Here is a 15,618-nt window from a genome sequence, read left to right as displayed (position 1 = left end):
TATTTAGCAAAAGGATGTAGAAACTCCAAGATATAGATGTAAACTTTACCGTAATTTGTCACATCATTATATTTTTTTAGGAATTATCATTCTTATCTCTAACTACCCAAGTTCTTGTGATTTCTTGACAGCCATTGTCAATGAGATGGTTCCTATAAATACTTAGAATAAGTTGATAGGAAGAGTGAGGCTCTAGACATTTAGAGAAAATGGCCTCATGCCTCTCTTTTCTATGTTACTTCAGCAAAGTTAATTTTCAGTCTTCATTGTTTCTCAGTTGTCTTTTAAGAAGTTGAGATTTTCTATATATTTCTTAGGTGTATTTTTAAGTTTCCATGAATACATATATGTAGAGTACCTGGCATAGCAAAAAATATTTATAGTTTTTTGATGTTACTGAAAAGGTATTTTTAATGAGTAAATTTAAAAAAATAAACTCTGCAAATTGTTTTAGTTTTAGTATTCTAAACACACCTATCATGCAGAAATATCCACATGGTAAGTCTCATCTTTAGGATGAAAATCTGAACTTTACATCACCTAAGAGAATACTGTGAATACAAGTTCCTAATTAATCCATTTGCACACATCAGATAGTGTTATTAAATGTGCTCTGGTTATCCAAACTCAGGAGTTGTTTTAACAGAGTTTGAAACTGATAACTCTCCTGGACAATGTGAATTTCACTTTTATTATATTTCAAGTTAATTTAAAATATGGCTTCTAATGTGAAATTTGCATTAGTTAATTGGCAATAATTAATATTGGATATTAATGGCTGTTTTATTTAGGCTTATTATTGTTATGAAGAAATAACATGACCAAAAGCAAGTTAGGGAAGGCAGGGTTTATTTGGCTTATACTTGCACATCATAGTCTATCCTTGAAAGAAGTCGGGATGGGAACTCAAACAGGGCAAGAACCTGAAGGCAGGAGCCAATGTAGAGATCATGGAGGAGTGCTGCTTACTGGCTTGTTCCTGCTTACTAGCTTGCTCAGCCTGTTTTTGTAGATCCCTGGACCACTAGCCCACAATGGGCTCAGCTTTCCCCTATCAATAGGTAGTTAACAAAATTCCCTATAGGCCTGCCTACAGCCAGATACTATGGAGATGTTTTCTTAATGGAGGTTCTCTCCTCTCAAATGACTTTAGCTTATATCAAGTTGACATAAAACTAACCACCTCAATGGCTTTCCATAAAATGCATAAGTCAAGAATACATCCCAATCTAGTAATTCTTACTTTGAACAGTCCAGTTTTATGTTGTCTGTTTTATTGTTGATATTCTGCATAATTTTGTTTATAATTACATTTACATAGTCGTGTCTTCATTTAAGAACTAATAATTACTTGGCTATTTTTTTAAACACTTTGGCTTGATGGAACTTATCATGCCTGTTTTTAAATAGTCCCATTTCTTTTGACATGTTGTATTACATTATCTATTTTGATAATACATTACCTATCATATAGAAATCCAGTTGGGTATTTGAAGTAGCACTTCTCAATGTGTGCTCAGCAGATCTTTGGAATCACCTAACTCTTTCAAGTGACATATAACTCAAGCCCTTGTTGGGCAAGCATGGAGGAACTAAGCTTGGATCCCCAGCACACACATAAAAACTGGACTTTGTAGCATGTTTTTGTGCACTCAATCTCCCATGGTAAGACATGGGTCAGTCAGTTCATGCACCGGATAATCTGGCTGGCATATACAGCAGTCAACAAGAGACTCTGTCCCAGATAAGGGTGGAGGGAAACCCAAGGTAGTCCTTTAACCTGCAACATGTAATTGCTTTCTCAGACACATGAACATGCATACACACACACACACACACACACACACACACACACACACACACACACACTGACATATTGAATAAAATAAAATCCTTCTTTCTAGCATTCATTCCCTATAACATTTTCCACCCCCTTATTCTGATAAATGTACATTGGAATTCTCCAGAGACCTAATGATACATGAATGCATCATTGCATTAAGAGAATAGATGCTTGGGATTCTTTAAAAATGAATTATTAAATGATTGCTCTAATTTCCAAACATCAATTACCAATAGATATATTATCTATTATCTATATAAACAAAAGTTCTTTGAAGTCCTCAATCTTTTTTAAGATTTAAAAAAATCTCTCTGAGAATCACTATTCTAGATAATATAAAACTAATGGGACCAACACAAAATTGTCTCCTTAAAATTTAAAAGTTTTATAGTTGTCCACCCTATGTCCCACTGGCACTGATGCTAGACTGCCTATTTCTTTATGACTAATAAATTTTAACCAAAACTTGAACTCATACTATGTACACACGTCTGTTTAGCAAACACTTTGTACAGATAATATATGGAGATTATATACAAGTATACTATATGTGTATAAAATGTGCAATCTCCTAACTGCCAACATATGGGACCTTCAGTTTGTCTCCTTCATCAGCCTCACAGAACCTATGCTATCCTGCCTCCATCTTGACTTAGATTTTACTCAGGAAGCAGATCTGAATCTCTTTCTGTTATTTAAAATTTTTTATTGAAAATACATATTTCATACAGTATATTATCATCACAGTTTCCACTCCTTTGTTTCACCCTAAATTCTCTGCACCACATCTTCTTTCTCTCCCTCCCTAGGAAAACAAACAGTCCAATAGAAAAACAAGCAAAACAGAATAAGAAAGGCAAACAAACAGAAAGAAAATAAAGTAAAATACAAAGCACAAAAAAACTCACATTATACAGGAAAACACACATACATATACAACACACACACACACACACACACACACACACACACACACACACACACACCATACAGAAAACCCATAAAAACACAAAGTTAGAAACCATAATAGAGCTGGGTGGTGGTGGCTCATGTCGGGTGGTGGTGGCGCATGTCTTTAATTCCAGCACTCAGGAGGCAGAGGCAGAACTCATCTCTGTGAGTTCGAGGCCAGCCTGGGCTACCAAGTGATTTCCAGGAAAGGCTCAAAGCTACACAGAGAAACCCTGTATCGAAGAACCCCAAAATACATACATACATACATACATAAATAAATAAATAAATAAATAAATAAATAAATAAATAAACCATAATAGATAAGCAAAAGAAATAAGGTAAAATAATAATAATAATAATAATAATAATAATAATAATAATAATAAATAAACAAAGCATTACGAGACAAACTCCAAAAATACCACTTGTGTTCATTTTGTGTTTGCCATCTCGTGCTGGGCATGGGTCCTCTCTTAAGTATGGTTTCTATACCCAGTGAGACTCCATTGGAGAAAACACTTTTTCCTCTGTGTGTGGTTGTTAACTGGAGAGAGATACTGAGTTCGGAATTGTGGCTCATGGCCACTTTCTTTTCAGTACTGAGACCCCACCTGACCCAGACCTGTGCAGGTCCTTTATACGCAGCCACACTCCGTGAATTTGTATGTGTGTCCGGAACTGACTGTTTCCTTGATGTCGCCCATCCACCGTGGCTCTTACAATCTTTCCACCTCCTCTTCCACATAGTTCCCTGAGTTGTGAGGAGAGGGATTTGATGAAGACCTCCCATTTAGGATTGAGTGTGCCAAGGTTTCTCACGCTCTGAACAGTGTCCAGTTTGAGAGTGGGTTTTGGGGGCTGGTGGGATGGCTTAGCAGTTAAAGTGTAGTTAATGCTCTTGAAGAGGACCAGAATTCAGTTCCTAGCACCATATCTTGGAGAAACCCACAAACACTTATAACTCCAGCTTCAGGAGATCGGCCATGCTTTACAGAAGTGGTTCTCAACCTGTGGCTCATGACCCCATTGTGAGTTGAAGGACCCTTCCACAGGAGTTGTCTAAGACCATCCTGTATATCAGATATTTACATTACTATTCATAACAGTAGGGAAACTACAGTTGTGAAGTAGCAACAAAAACAATTTTATGGTTGGGGGTCACCACAACACAAGGAACTATATTAAAGGGTCACAGCATTAGGAAGGTTGAGCACCACTTACAAGAGGCACTGCACTGACATGCACACACCCACACAGACACAAAGTTAAAAGAATAAAAATATGTTTTAAAAATATAGTTAAGTTTCATTTATGCTTATCCTAGGGGAAAGAACTGCTGAGAATAAGTGTTTTAATATTTGGTATGTTATAACCTACAAACGGTTATGTATGTTTCTGTGGATGAGGACCTTGTACCATTTTGAGTTTGTGCAGAAATTTCATATAAGCACACTAATTCTTAAAGGAAGAAGATCTCTTTCTTCATCTAGATAGTCTGGCATTGATTTCAAAAGATACATACTATGTTGCTTCCAAACATGTCACCACTTACAGATTTCCTTTATTTATAGTTGTTGATCAGTCAGGTTAAGATTATGGCCATATCATCAGTATTTAGTGAGCTAATCCAACATTTAAATAAACTTTAAAACAGGTCAATTCAAACTTTAATTACAAACTATAAAAACAGTGCTAGTAATTTTGTTTTCCGTTTTGTTCTTTTACATAATAATCTTTCTCCTTGAAGGTCACATTTCTTTTCTATTAGAGAAAATTCAAATACTGACCTATCTTACCTCTTTTCCATTTATTAGTTAAAATATGCAAATTCTGAGTAAATAAAATAATAACAAGTACTAAAAGAGTGCAGTGAAAGTCAAGATTGCTTCAGTATATTGTATTAGTGTTTTCTGATTTAAAATTACATCTGCGCAATTCCATATGTGCCTGCAAGTCAGAATGCATAAAAGACAAAGTAATTTTCAAAATATAATTGAGGTTTAATTAAAGTTTCATGTCATTTTTCTCTAGTTTCATTGAGGTATAATGGTAAAAACAAATTGTATGTTTGGAGATGTACAACATGAAGGTTTAATACACACATGCATCAAGATATAATTATGATGCCTAAGCTAATTAGCATATTAATTGGCTTAGTTAACTTTTGTAGTAAGAACTTTACATTACTGTCTGTTGTCTTAGAGAAGTGTGTGTGTGTGTGTGTGTGTGTGTGTGTGTTTGTGTGTGATGTGGGTTTTTTTGTGTGTACATGTGTATGTGCAGATATGTGCACATGCATGTTGAAGTTATAGGTCCATTTCAGGTGTTCTCTTCCATAGCCCCCCATCTTGGCTTTTGAGGCAAGATCTTTACTGACCCTGATGTTCATTGTTTTGGGAATGTCAGCAAGCTCCAGAGATCCTCCTGCTTTCCCATACCTAGGGCCAGAATTACAGATGTGCACCACCGCACCTGATTTTTTTATGTTGATTTAGAGCATCCAAACACAAATTGTCATGTTTCTTTTTCTCTAAATACTTGTTATTATTTGACATTACTTGATAATGATCTTTCTAACATGCAATGTGATGTCTTATAATGATTTTTAGGAAGGGAGGGTTTATAAGACAAGGTTTCTCTATGTAGATTTGGTGCTTGTCCTGGACTTCGCTCTGTAGACCAGGCTAGACTCAAACTCAGAGATCTGCCTGTCTCTGCCTCCCTAGTGCTGGGATCAAAGGCATGTGCCACCACCACCCTGCTTACTTATAATGATTTTTAATTCATTTCCATGAAAATTAATGAGATTGACCACATTTTTACGTTACTGTTTACCATGTGCATATATTTTACGGATATTTTTAATTGGGCTATTTTTTTTCTCTCCAGGCATATGACTTACTTGTTTGTAATCTCCTATTAGCTATATGATTTGCATATATTTTTATCTCATTTAAGTTGTCTTTTTAACCTCAGAATTGTTTGCTTTGTTGCTTAAAACGTTTTGATGTGATGTGTCCCATCCTTTGATGTGATGTGTCCCGTCCTTTGTCCCCCGCTTTGGAAGCAGCTCTGTGCTGCCCCTCTACACCCGCTTCCCAAGTCAGAATGCTTGAACTAAGATGCACTTAGGATTAGCGAACTGTAACTGGTAAAATCTTTAAATAGAGTGTTTTCGTTCGAACAACGAAAAGGCTGTAGACTGATTTACTTTTCGTTTTTGTTCTCTAGAAGATTCCAAAGACACATCAGCTTCAAAGAAAGACAAAGGTGAGTTTGTTACCTTTTACCCGTTTACACATTTTCTCTCAAGGATGCAGTGGTTTGCTTCCCATTGCTTGTTTGTTTAATTTAATGTTTTTAACCTCTTTGTACAATTATTGGAATTTCTAGGCAACATTTATGTGGTAGAATTATTTTTTAATAATATTGTATTTTTACATTTCCTGATATACTGAAAAAAAACTAGCTGGACATTATTTAACAGTAATTACCAGGTACATTCATTGATTAATCTGCAGAAACATTCTTTAAAAATTATCAAGTTTAAAGATAATTTTATCAAGTAGGGCAAACCTATTATTTCATCAAGAATTACTCTTAATTAAGAAAAAAGTCACCTATAGTAAAAGCCCTCTCATAATGAGAATACAAGAAAGTAAGAAAGGGAGGATAGGACCTGGAACATACATACACACACACACAGACACACACACACACACACACACAGACACACACACACACACACACACACAGACACACACATACACACACACACACACACACCTACACACACATACACACACACACACACACAGACACACATACACACACACACACACCTACACACACACATACACACATACATACATAAACACACATACAAACACACACACATATACACACATACATACACACACATACAAACACACACACATACATCCATACACACACACACACACATACACATATTGAGAAAAGAAAATAAAACTTTCATATTAGCATCCATCTCCTATAACCTTTTCCACTCCCTTGTTCTGATGAACATACGTTAGAGTTCTCCAGAGAATGTCAAAACAGAAATGTATCATTGCTCTAAGAGAATATATGCTTGAGATTCTTTCAAAATGTATTTTAAAATGTTTGCTTTATTTTCCAAACATAATTACCAGTAGATATATTATCTATATAAACAAAAGCTCTCTGGAGTCTTCAAACTCTCCTTAAGATTAAAAAGTCACTTGATAACACTATTCTAAGGAATAAACAATGGAAATATGGAGACACTGTACTCATACGTACACACTCATAAACAGATACAATATACACATAATTAAAATAAATGTTTGAAGAATATAGTTAAGATTTATTCTACTTGGAATTAGTGGTTGAGTATGCTATAACATACACACTCTTATGTATGTTTCTATGGATGAGGTCCTTGTACCACTTTGTATTTGTACAGAAATTTTGTATACATATACAAATTCCTAAAAAAAATCAGTTATTTTTCCTCATTTAGATAGTCTGGCATCATTTTCAAAAAGATACACATTATCTTATTCCAAATATCATCTCACCATTTGTAGATTTCCTTTATTTATAGCTGTTGATTAGTCAGGTTAAGATTATGGCCATTTCATCAATATTTAAATGAGCTAAGACAAAATAATAAATTTTAAAACAGGTCAATTCAACCTTTAATTACAAACTATAAAAATGGTGCTAGTAATTTTGTTTTGTTTTCCATTTTATTCTTATATTATAATAATGTTTCGCCTTAGAGGTCACATTTTTTTTCTGTTAGACAAAATTCAAATACTGACCTACCTTACCCTTTTCACATTTATTAGTTAAAATGTGGCATGTAAACTTTAAGCAAATAAAACAATTATAAGTACTAAAAGACTGCAGTGAAAAATCAAAAGACTGTTCCAGTATATTGTGTTAGTGTTGTCTCTGATTTAAACTTTCTTCCACAAGATTCCATTTGTGCCTGCAAGTCAGAATGCATAAAAGACATGGTAATTTTCAAAATATAACTGAGTTACTGTTTATGTCTTTGAGTTTCAGTTCAAATTTAATGTCTTTTTTTCTCTAGTTTCATTGAGGTATAATTGGTAAAGAAAAATTGTACACATTAAGTTGTACAGTCTGATGGCTTAATATACATATGAAGTTATAATTATGATCATTAAGCTGATTAACATACTGATTGATTCAATTAACTTTTGTAGTAAGAATTTTACATTAAAATCTATTGTCTTAGAGAATGTGTGTGTGTGTGTGTGTATATACACATGCTATGGTTGTATGTGTGTTTTTCTGTACACATATGCATGTGTAGATTCTTGCAGGTGCATGCACATGTATGCTGAAGCTACATGTCTATGACAGGTGTTTTCCCACTTAACTCTCCATGTTAGCTTCTCAGGTATGATTTCCTACTGACTCTGATGCTCATTGATCTGGGATTGTCAACAAGCTTCAGAGATCCTCCTGTTTCCTCACATCCCAGAGCTAGGATGATAGATCTGCACCACCACGTGTTATGTTTATTCTGGACATCCAAACCCACGCTCTCATTCTTGCAAGCTCTTTACCCACTGAACCACCTCTCCAGGCACTATATTAAAAAGTTTCATATGCGTGATGAGCCTGAACATGTCCTGAACATGAACCCCCAGGTGGAGTTGCTGAATATTATATAACAGATCCATTTTCTATGGTTTTGAAAAACTCCATAAATTTTCTTTGGTGACCAGACCAATTTAATTTCCAACCAAGAAAGTAAAAAAGCTTCTTTTCCTCTTAATACTTGCTTTATTTGACATTATTTGATAATAGTCAATTTGACATGTGATGTCTTACAATGATTGTTACTTTATTTCTATGACAATTCATTTTTAAATATATATCTGAATCATGTTTATTTATATATTCCTTTAATTACTTTATTTTTATAAATATATTTAATATTTATTTATTTATTTTATACTCTTCCCCTACCTCCCCCACCTGATCCCTCAAGTTCCCAACCCATATATTCCCAGTCCAACCAGGAAATCTTTTCTATTTCCCCTTCCCACGGAGATCCAAGTGTCCCCTTTGAGCCCTCCTTATTACCTAGCCTCTCTGGGTCTGTGAATTGTGACATAGTTAATCACCACATTTCTATGTATCTTTTGACAATGTGTATACCTTTTATGGATACTCCGAATTGGGCTATCTTTTTCTCTCTAGGCATATGACTTATATATTTTATATATTAATCTTCTATCAGCTATATGATTTACAAATATTTTATCTCATTTTATAAGTTGTCTTTTTTTCTCTTAACTGTTTGCTTTGTTGCTTAGAAACATTTTGATGTGATGTGTCCCATACTTTGATGTGATACATCCTGTACTTTGATGTGATATGTCCTGTACTTTGATGTGATGTGTCCTGTACTTTGATGTAATATGTCCTGTACTTTGATGTGATATGTCCTGTACTTTGTCTTTCTGCTTTGGAGCAGCTCAGTGCTGCCGCCTTTAAACCCATTTCCCAAGTCAGAATGCTTGATTTAGATGCTGCATTTAGATTAGCGACCTACAACTCGTAAAAAACCTTAAGTAGAGCATTTTCCCTTGAGCAAAGAAAAACATTTAGAATGTGATTTACTTTTATTTTTGTATTCTAGAAGATTCCAAAGACGCACCAGTTTCAAAGAAAGACAAAGGTGAGTCAGTTGCATTCTGCTCCTTTCCACATTTTCTCTCAAGGATGCAATGTTTTGCTTTTTATTGTCTGTGTGTTTTAGTTTAATGTTTTCGATCTCTTGCTATAATTATTAACATCTATGTGGTAGATTTATTTTTTAATAGTTCCATATTTTTATCAACTATTCATTTCCTTGAATATTGAGGAAGAGCTAGATGGACATTATTTACATGTAATAATCAGATACATTTATTGTCTAATCTGTAGAAATGTTCTTTAAGATATCATGTTTAATGATAACAAAATTATCACTTCATTGAGTACAAACCTATTATTTTGTCAAGAATTGCTCCTAATTAAGAAAAAAGTCACCTGTAGCAACAGCCTTCTCATAAAGGGAAAAAACAAAGAAGTAAGGGAGGGAAGATAGGAACTAGAAAAGACACACACGCACACACACACACACACACACACACACACACACACACACACTTAGTGCATGCACTCAGAAAAACTTGCTACCTCCAGATGTCTAATCTAAATCAAACATTTCCAAATGTCTCTGTCTGGAAAGTGAGAATTGGAACTAGCTTGGTCACTATTTGTCATTGTTGTTTGCTGAAGAGCTCCTAGCTTCTGACTTTGGATCTGCTACAACACACTCATTTTATGTTCTGCTTGTATTCCGTGAATAGTAAAAGTTGTCCAAGATTTCTTCTTGCTATGAAATATATGTTCTGTAACTGGTCCTGGACTTCATTAAAAATGTAAAAAGCCAGCACTCGGGAGGCAGAGCCAGGCGGATCTCTGTGAGTTCGAGGCCAGCCTGAGCTACCAAGTGAGTTCCAGGAAAGGCGCAAAGCTACACAGAGAAACCCTGTCTCAAAAAACCAAAAAAAAAAAAAAAAAATGTAAAAAGCATTGCTTTGAAAAAAGACACAGTAAGATAAATGGATACCCATGTCTTGCAAAAAAAATTTAGGTTTAATCTTGTATTAAAGTGTGTTACTGGAAAATGTATCAATTGTCATTTTTATAATTGGTGAGAATGTCAATTGATTTAGCAATTTAAGATACAAGCATTCATTTTAAAACTAAAAATAGACCTAATACATCATCTATCACTTCCACTATTGAGCATATATTCAAACGAAACAAATCATTATTATCACAACATGATACCTGCACTTCCATATTAATTACAGCACTGTTTACATAGCCATAGCACAGAATGAACCCAGATGCCTGTTTGTAAATGAGAGGTACAAGAATTGTGGTGTATATACACAATGGGTTATTATTTAACCAAAAACCAATCCAAACAAACAAACAAAAACCCATAAGCTGCTATCAGCAGCAAAACGGAAGGGTCTGAAAGTCATTGTGTTAAGTGAAATAAGACAAGCACCACATACCATCACCATGTTTTAAAAACTAGATCACAATTGCATACGAGAGCAGAATGGAGCAATTGTGATAAAGTGGGGACAGCAAAAGATAAGTAATGAATGACTCAACTAAAGAACAGCAAAACCCAGAAAGGATGAATTCTGCTTTCCCATAGTGCACTAGAGTAACCATTGGTTAAAAGACTCTATGTGATATTTTGAAATACTGAAAGAAAACTGCAAACCCTCCAGTACATAAGAACGATTGACCTCTAAAGAGTCAGAATTATTTATGTAGATACTACCTTTACAATTTTTATACCTGAGCATCAAAGACCACATCTTAAGAAATGAGTGCATGCCAGTTCATCCCCATCCATTAGCACCCCAACCAAAAGGGCCAGCTTTCCTGTTTATACAGTTGCCAAGATCATGTTTCTTTACCTAGGTATTCATTTTTATGAGGAAAGTCGAATTAAATCTAAATAAAAACCTCGGGTGTGTAAGAAGGGTATTTTCTGCCACTAAAATACTGTGCTCATGTATAGAAGACTCACACTGTGTACATCATATGTATCTCTGCACGTATTAGTACTTACCTTTTAAATTTTTCTCCTCTAGAAGTAACTGATGATGTACCTTCCCCAAAGAAGCAAAAAAGTAAGTTTATAACTAAATTTAAAAAAAACAACTAACTCCTCCAATGATGTAGATACTACTTAGAAATTTAAACCGAGAGCCTCCCAAGAACAGTAATTAAAGAAAAAAGATTTTTAACACTGGCCTGAAGAATGACCTTAAAGTGAACCATTTATATTTCAAAGAGAAACTTGTCATTTTTGTGTCAGGAAAGAAGTGCAGAGTTGGATAACTCCAAGTAATGATTGAAGTGGCATTTATCACAAGCCATTCTGTACAATTCTGATCCTGGGCTTTCTAGGTGAATCTTGCTTAAACGTGAGTTCCTGTCTGCTGTATAACAGAACAGTAGAAGTGAGGTGCTGAAATTCTTTAAATCAATTTTTGTTAAAATGTAAAAATAGGTTTTAGTAATTCAGTTGCTTGGAAATTCATTCCCAAGACTCAAATTTCCTTTTGACAACCCTGGATACCTGGCAAGTTTTTGGCAGCCAATCTCTGGGATCCTTGATTCTAGAATCCAGTCAGTATTCACATGCAAGTTGCAAAACTTGGTGCTCAAAATTATCATTATCCCAGTGCTTCCAAATTAGACTTTTTTTCATATGTTAAAGCAGTAAATCATGGGTACACACACACATATGGAAATATGGAGATATATATATATATATATATATATATATATATATATATATATATATATATATATATAAATTAAACCTTCACCAGGCAGAATAGAAGAGGCAGTTTTAAAATGATAACCAACAAAGTCATCACAAATAATACTTTAAAGTGAAGAACTGAATATGTATCTGAGAAAATAATTCCTATAGGATGTGCATGGTCTCTTCCATGCCTTCTGCAGAAATTTGTTGCAGTGGTTTATTAATTGAGATGTTTGGATGCCTACTGTGCTGCAAGCATTGCTGGTCATGTCAGAAATACATAAAAGATGATCACTGGAATGCTTCATACAATCAGACTGTGAGAAATACAGGAGTATAAGCAGTCTTGATGTAATCATTTCAGATACCATTGCAAAATTCATGAAGAAGCAATTATTATCCATGCTTTCACACTCTCCCAATTGATAAACTACTGTTAATAATTTTCAACTAAGTTGTGTCAATAGTTAAACTCGCTTATTTTATAAATAAGCATTCAAAGAAAATTCAATATGTAGATTGTGCCCACACTAATTTCCTGTTTATCTTGCCTGTGTTAGAAACTGGGTGAACATGCATGGAATATTTCTGTATTGTTTCTTACAGTTGCATGTGAATCTAAAATTACTTCAACATAAAAAGAAATGGAATTGAAAGTCTCCAGGCACGGTTTCTACTACTAGCACTCTGGATGCTGAGGCATGGTGATTGCTATAAGTTCAAGGCTATCCAGGGACACATACTAAGTAACTCAAGATAGCCATTGTTACAGAGCAAAAATATTTCCTTGAAGACAAAACAAAATAAAATTTAATAAAAATAAATACGTTAAATATTTTTCAGTAATTTTCACTCTTGGAATTTATTATATCAAAGCATTTTCCCATTTTTACCTTAACAGTAGTTTTATATCCTTGTCTTCAGGAGCCTTTAATGTAGGTTCTAAAGTTTTTGGAACCAGTGATATTTTTATTAATAGCTCTTTCAACTTGAGTTAGATGCATATGTCGGGACAGCACCAGAATCTGCTAAGGCTCAAATGGAACAGACCGACCTTTCATGAAGAGGCCCTTGCATTTTAGTGTCAGGGCTTTTATTTCTCTCTGACTCCAACAGCTTCTTTGTTACTTCCATCTAATGCACACTCACTGTTACAGTCTCTGCAGCTTTGGGAAAAGAGGATTTGTGCTACCAAAGTAGAACAAAAGGGCAAGCAGGTTAATTTCTGAAAACCTGGGTATTGAGGCTGGACAGCCTCTAAGCACTGGAATCTGAAGATACCCTCGGTGTGACTCATGCCTATAATCTCAGAACTTGGGAGGCTGAGGCAAAAGGAATTTGGGAGGCTAGCCTAAGAGGTATTATTACTTCTTTCAGCTTCTTTCCCCCATGCTTCATTTCATTCATACAAATCTGGCCTTTTCTTCCCTGGCCTTCTACAAAATGTCTGCAATTGTTTGCAATAATATACAAGGATAGGCTGAAAAAGAGTAAAGGGTCAATAAGTTTGTCTGTGATTATAGGAGAAGTGTTGCATCTCAGCACAGCTGCCTCCAAGGTGACCCGGTTTAACATCCAGAGCTCAGGTTCTGCCCATCACTTCATGGAATATTTTGCACTGCACTCATTAAAAACAAATTTATTCATTTAGGTGGAGGTGGGGGATAGGCATCTAGTATGTGGGTGTCAGAAGACACTACATTAAGAGTTGATTCCCCCTTCCATCATGTGGGTTATGGGGCTTGAACTTAGGTAGTCAAGATTGATATCAAGCACCTTTACCCACTGAGTCATCTCATTGGCCCTGTCCTACATTCATTTCACTTTCCTGTGTTCTTCTATGCTTGAGTGGCCTGGGTTTGGGCATTGCCGGAAGGATAAAGCACGCTGTCTCAGCAGAGCTCATACCTTCAGAATTAAGATAAATGGAACAATTCATTACTTTAGGGCTCACAGACTCTCTGGGACATTATCACATACATACATACATACACACACACACACACACACACACACACACACACACCCTATGTTGGTTCATTTACTTTGTTTTGATTTTATGTTTGAACAACCCAACGCATAATGAAGTTTAGTTCTCCCCAGGAGCCATGGAGGCTGACTATAGTCTACTGTGGTGCCCAACTCAGTGTACCTGCTCTTCCGATGCCCAGGCCCTGCTTATAACAAAACTATGCTCTCTTCCTTAGGTCCGATCAGTTTCTTCCAATGTGTCTACTTGGATGGATACAATGGCTATGGATTTCAGTTTCCTGTCACTCCTGCCCAACGTCCTGGAGAGAACTCTGGGAAACCCAACTCTCCAGGACAGAAACAACAAGGACAATAGACACCCATGCATGACCCTGACAACTGCATTAAGGGGGTGAAAATTGAATCTTCTCTTTAGTCCACAGTGGCGCAGGCAATTGAAACTATCCAATGCTGAGATTTCATTGTAAACATTCTACCTTTCTGCCTGGCATAGAGAGATGGTGTGGACAAAGGGGTTGGCTAATAAGCAAATGTGTTGGAGGGTCTAATGCTTAAGAATCTTCATGTGTGTCTGCTGCTGTGGGAGGGGTACTTACACTTAGCTGTTTCTAGTCATTGTATGGTTGTATACTCATTAAAGTTTATTTTGTATTGGTCTTCTAAATATAATTAGGTAATTGGCCCATTACAAAATGAAATTTCTGGCTTCAGGTAGATAGTTTTTAAAGTGGTAACAGACTGTGTTCTAGGTGTAAATGGTAGAGGAGCGTGTATAAAAGTTGCTCTTCTGAATCATGTGAGTAAACACAGTTTACTCAAAGACCTATGTGCATCATTATATTCGTGTCTGTTTCTAGTTCAGTTGTGGCAAGGTTCTACAATAGTTATGACTTACACCAGAGTGTTGTAAGTCCCTTGTCACATTCTTAAAACTCAAGGTATCAGACAGACAGGACATGACAAGGAACAATGCTTGACAAATCTTATTTTTGAGGTTTGTCTTGAGCTACAATTTAGACATTCTCTCCTGTGGACATGTACTTGTAGTAAAGCATGTCTAGCAAATCATTCGTTTAATACAGGAATGAGGAGATGTGAAATTATCACATGTCTCCAGATTATGTCCCAGTGAAAACATCACCTGGGTGAAGGTTTAGAAAAATCAATAATCGTGCGTGACCAAGGCAAACATAATTTTATTTCTCAATACATTCTTTCTGTAAAATTAAATGTTTTCTTTTTCAACTGAAAACAATACAAATGCTGTAAAAGTTCAAGTGAGACATTTTGGTCCTAGATATGTTCATGAGGTGTCTTGCTTTCTTTTGACTAATTGGACATTAATGCCAGTTAAATTAATGGCATTTTTTAACTTATTCATCCATGTCCATCACTATAAATAACCGTTGAGAGTGTTCATCTTCCTGGTGAT

General features: G+C 35.4%; 1 protein-coding gene across 1 annotated transcript in view; it reads left to right on the top strand.

Annotated features, from left to right (window-relative positions):
• Trdn (triadin) overlaps positions 1-14,541 on the top strand; it is a 319,941-nt gene extending 305,400 nt beyond the window's left edge. Inside the window, exons 30-33 of the mRNA XM_059272972.1 lie at positions 6,029-6,067; positions 9,486-9,521; positions 11,512-11,550; positions 14,402-14,541. Coding sequence (XP_059128955.1) covers positions 6,029-6,067; positions 9,486-9,521; positions 11,512-11,550; positions 14,402-14,541 — 254 coding nt within the window. The remainder of the gene's footprint in view (positions 1-6,028; positions 6,068-9,485; positions 9,522-11,511; positions 11,551-14,401) is intronic.
• The last annotated feature ends 1,077 nt before the right edge of the window (positions 14,542-15,618 follow it).

The sequence above is a fragment of the Peromyscus eremicus genome, chromosome 8b (genome assembly GCF_949786415.1).
Source record: "Peromyscus eremicus chromosome 8b, PerEre_H2_v1, whole genome shotgun sequence".
NCBI lineage: Eukaryota > Metazoa > Chordata > Mammalia > Rodentia > Cricetidae > Peromyscus > Peromyscus eremicus.
This window is presented reverse-complemented; position numbering and strand designations above follow the sequence as displayed.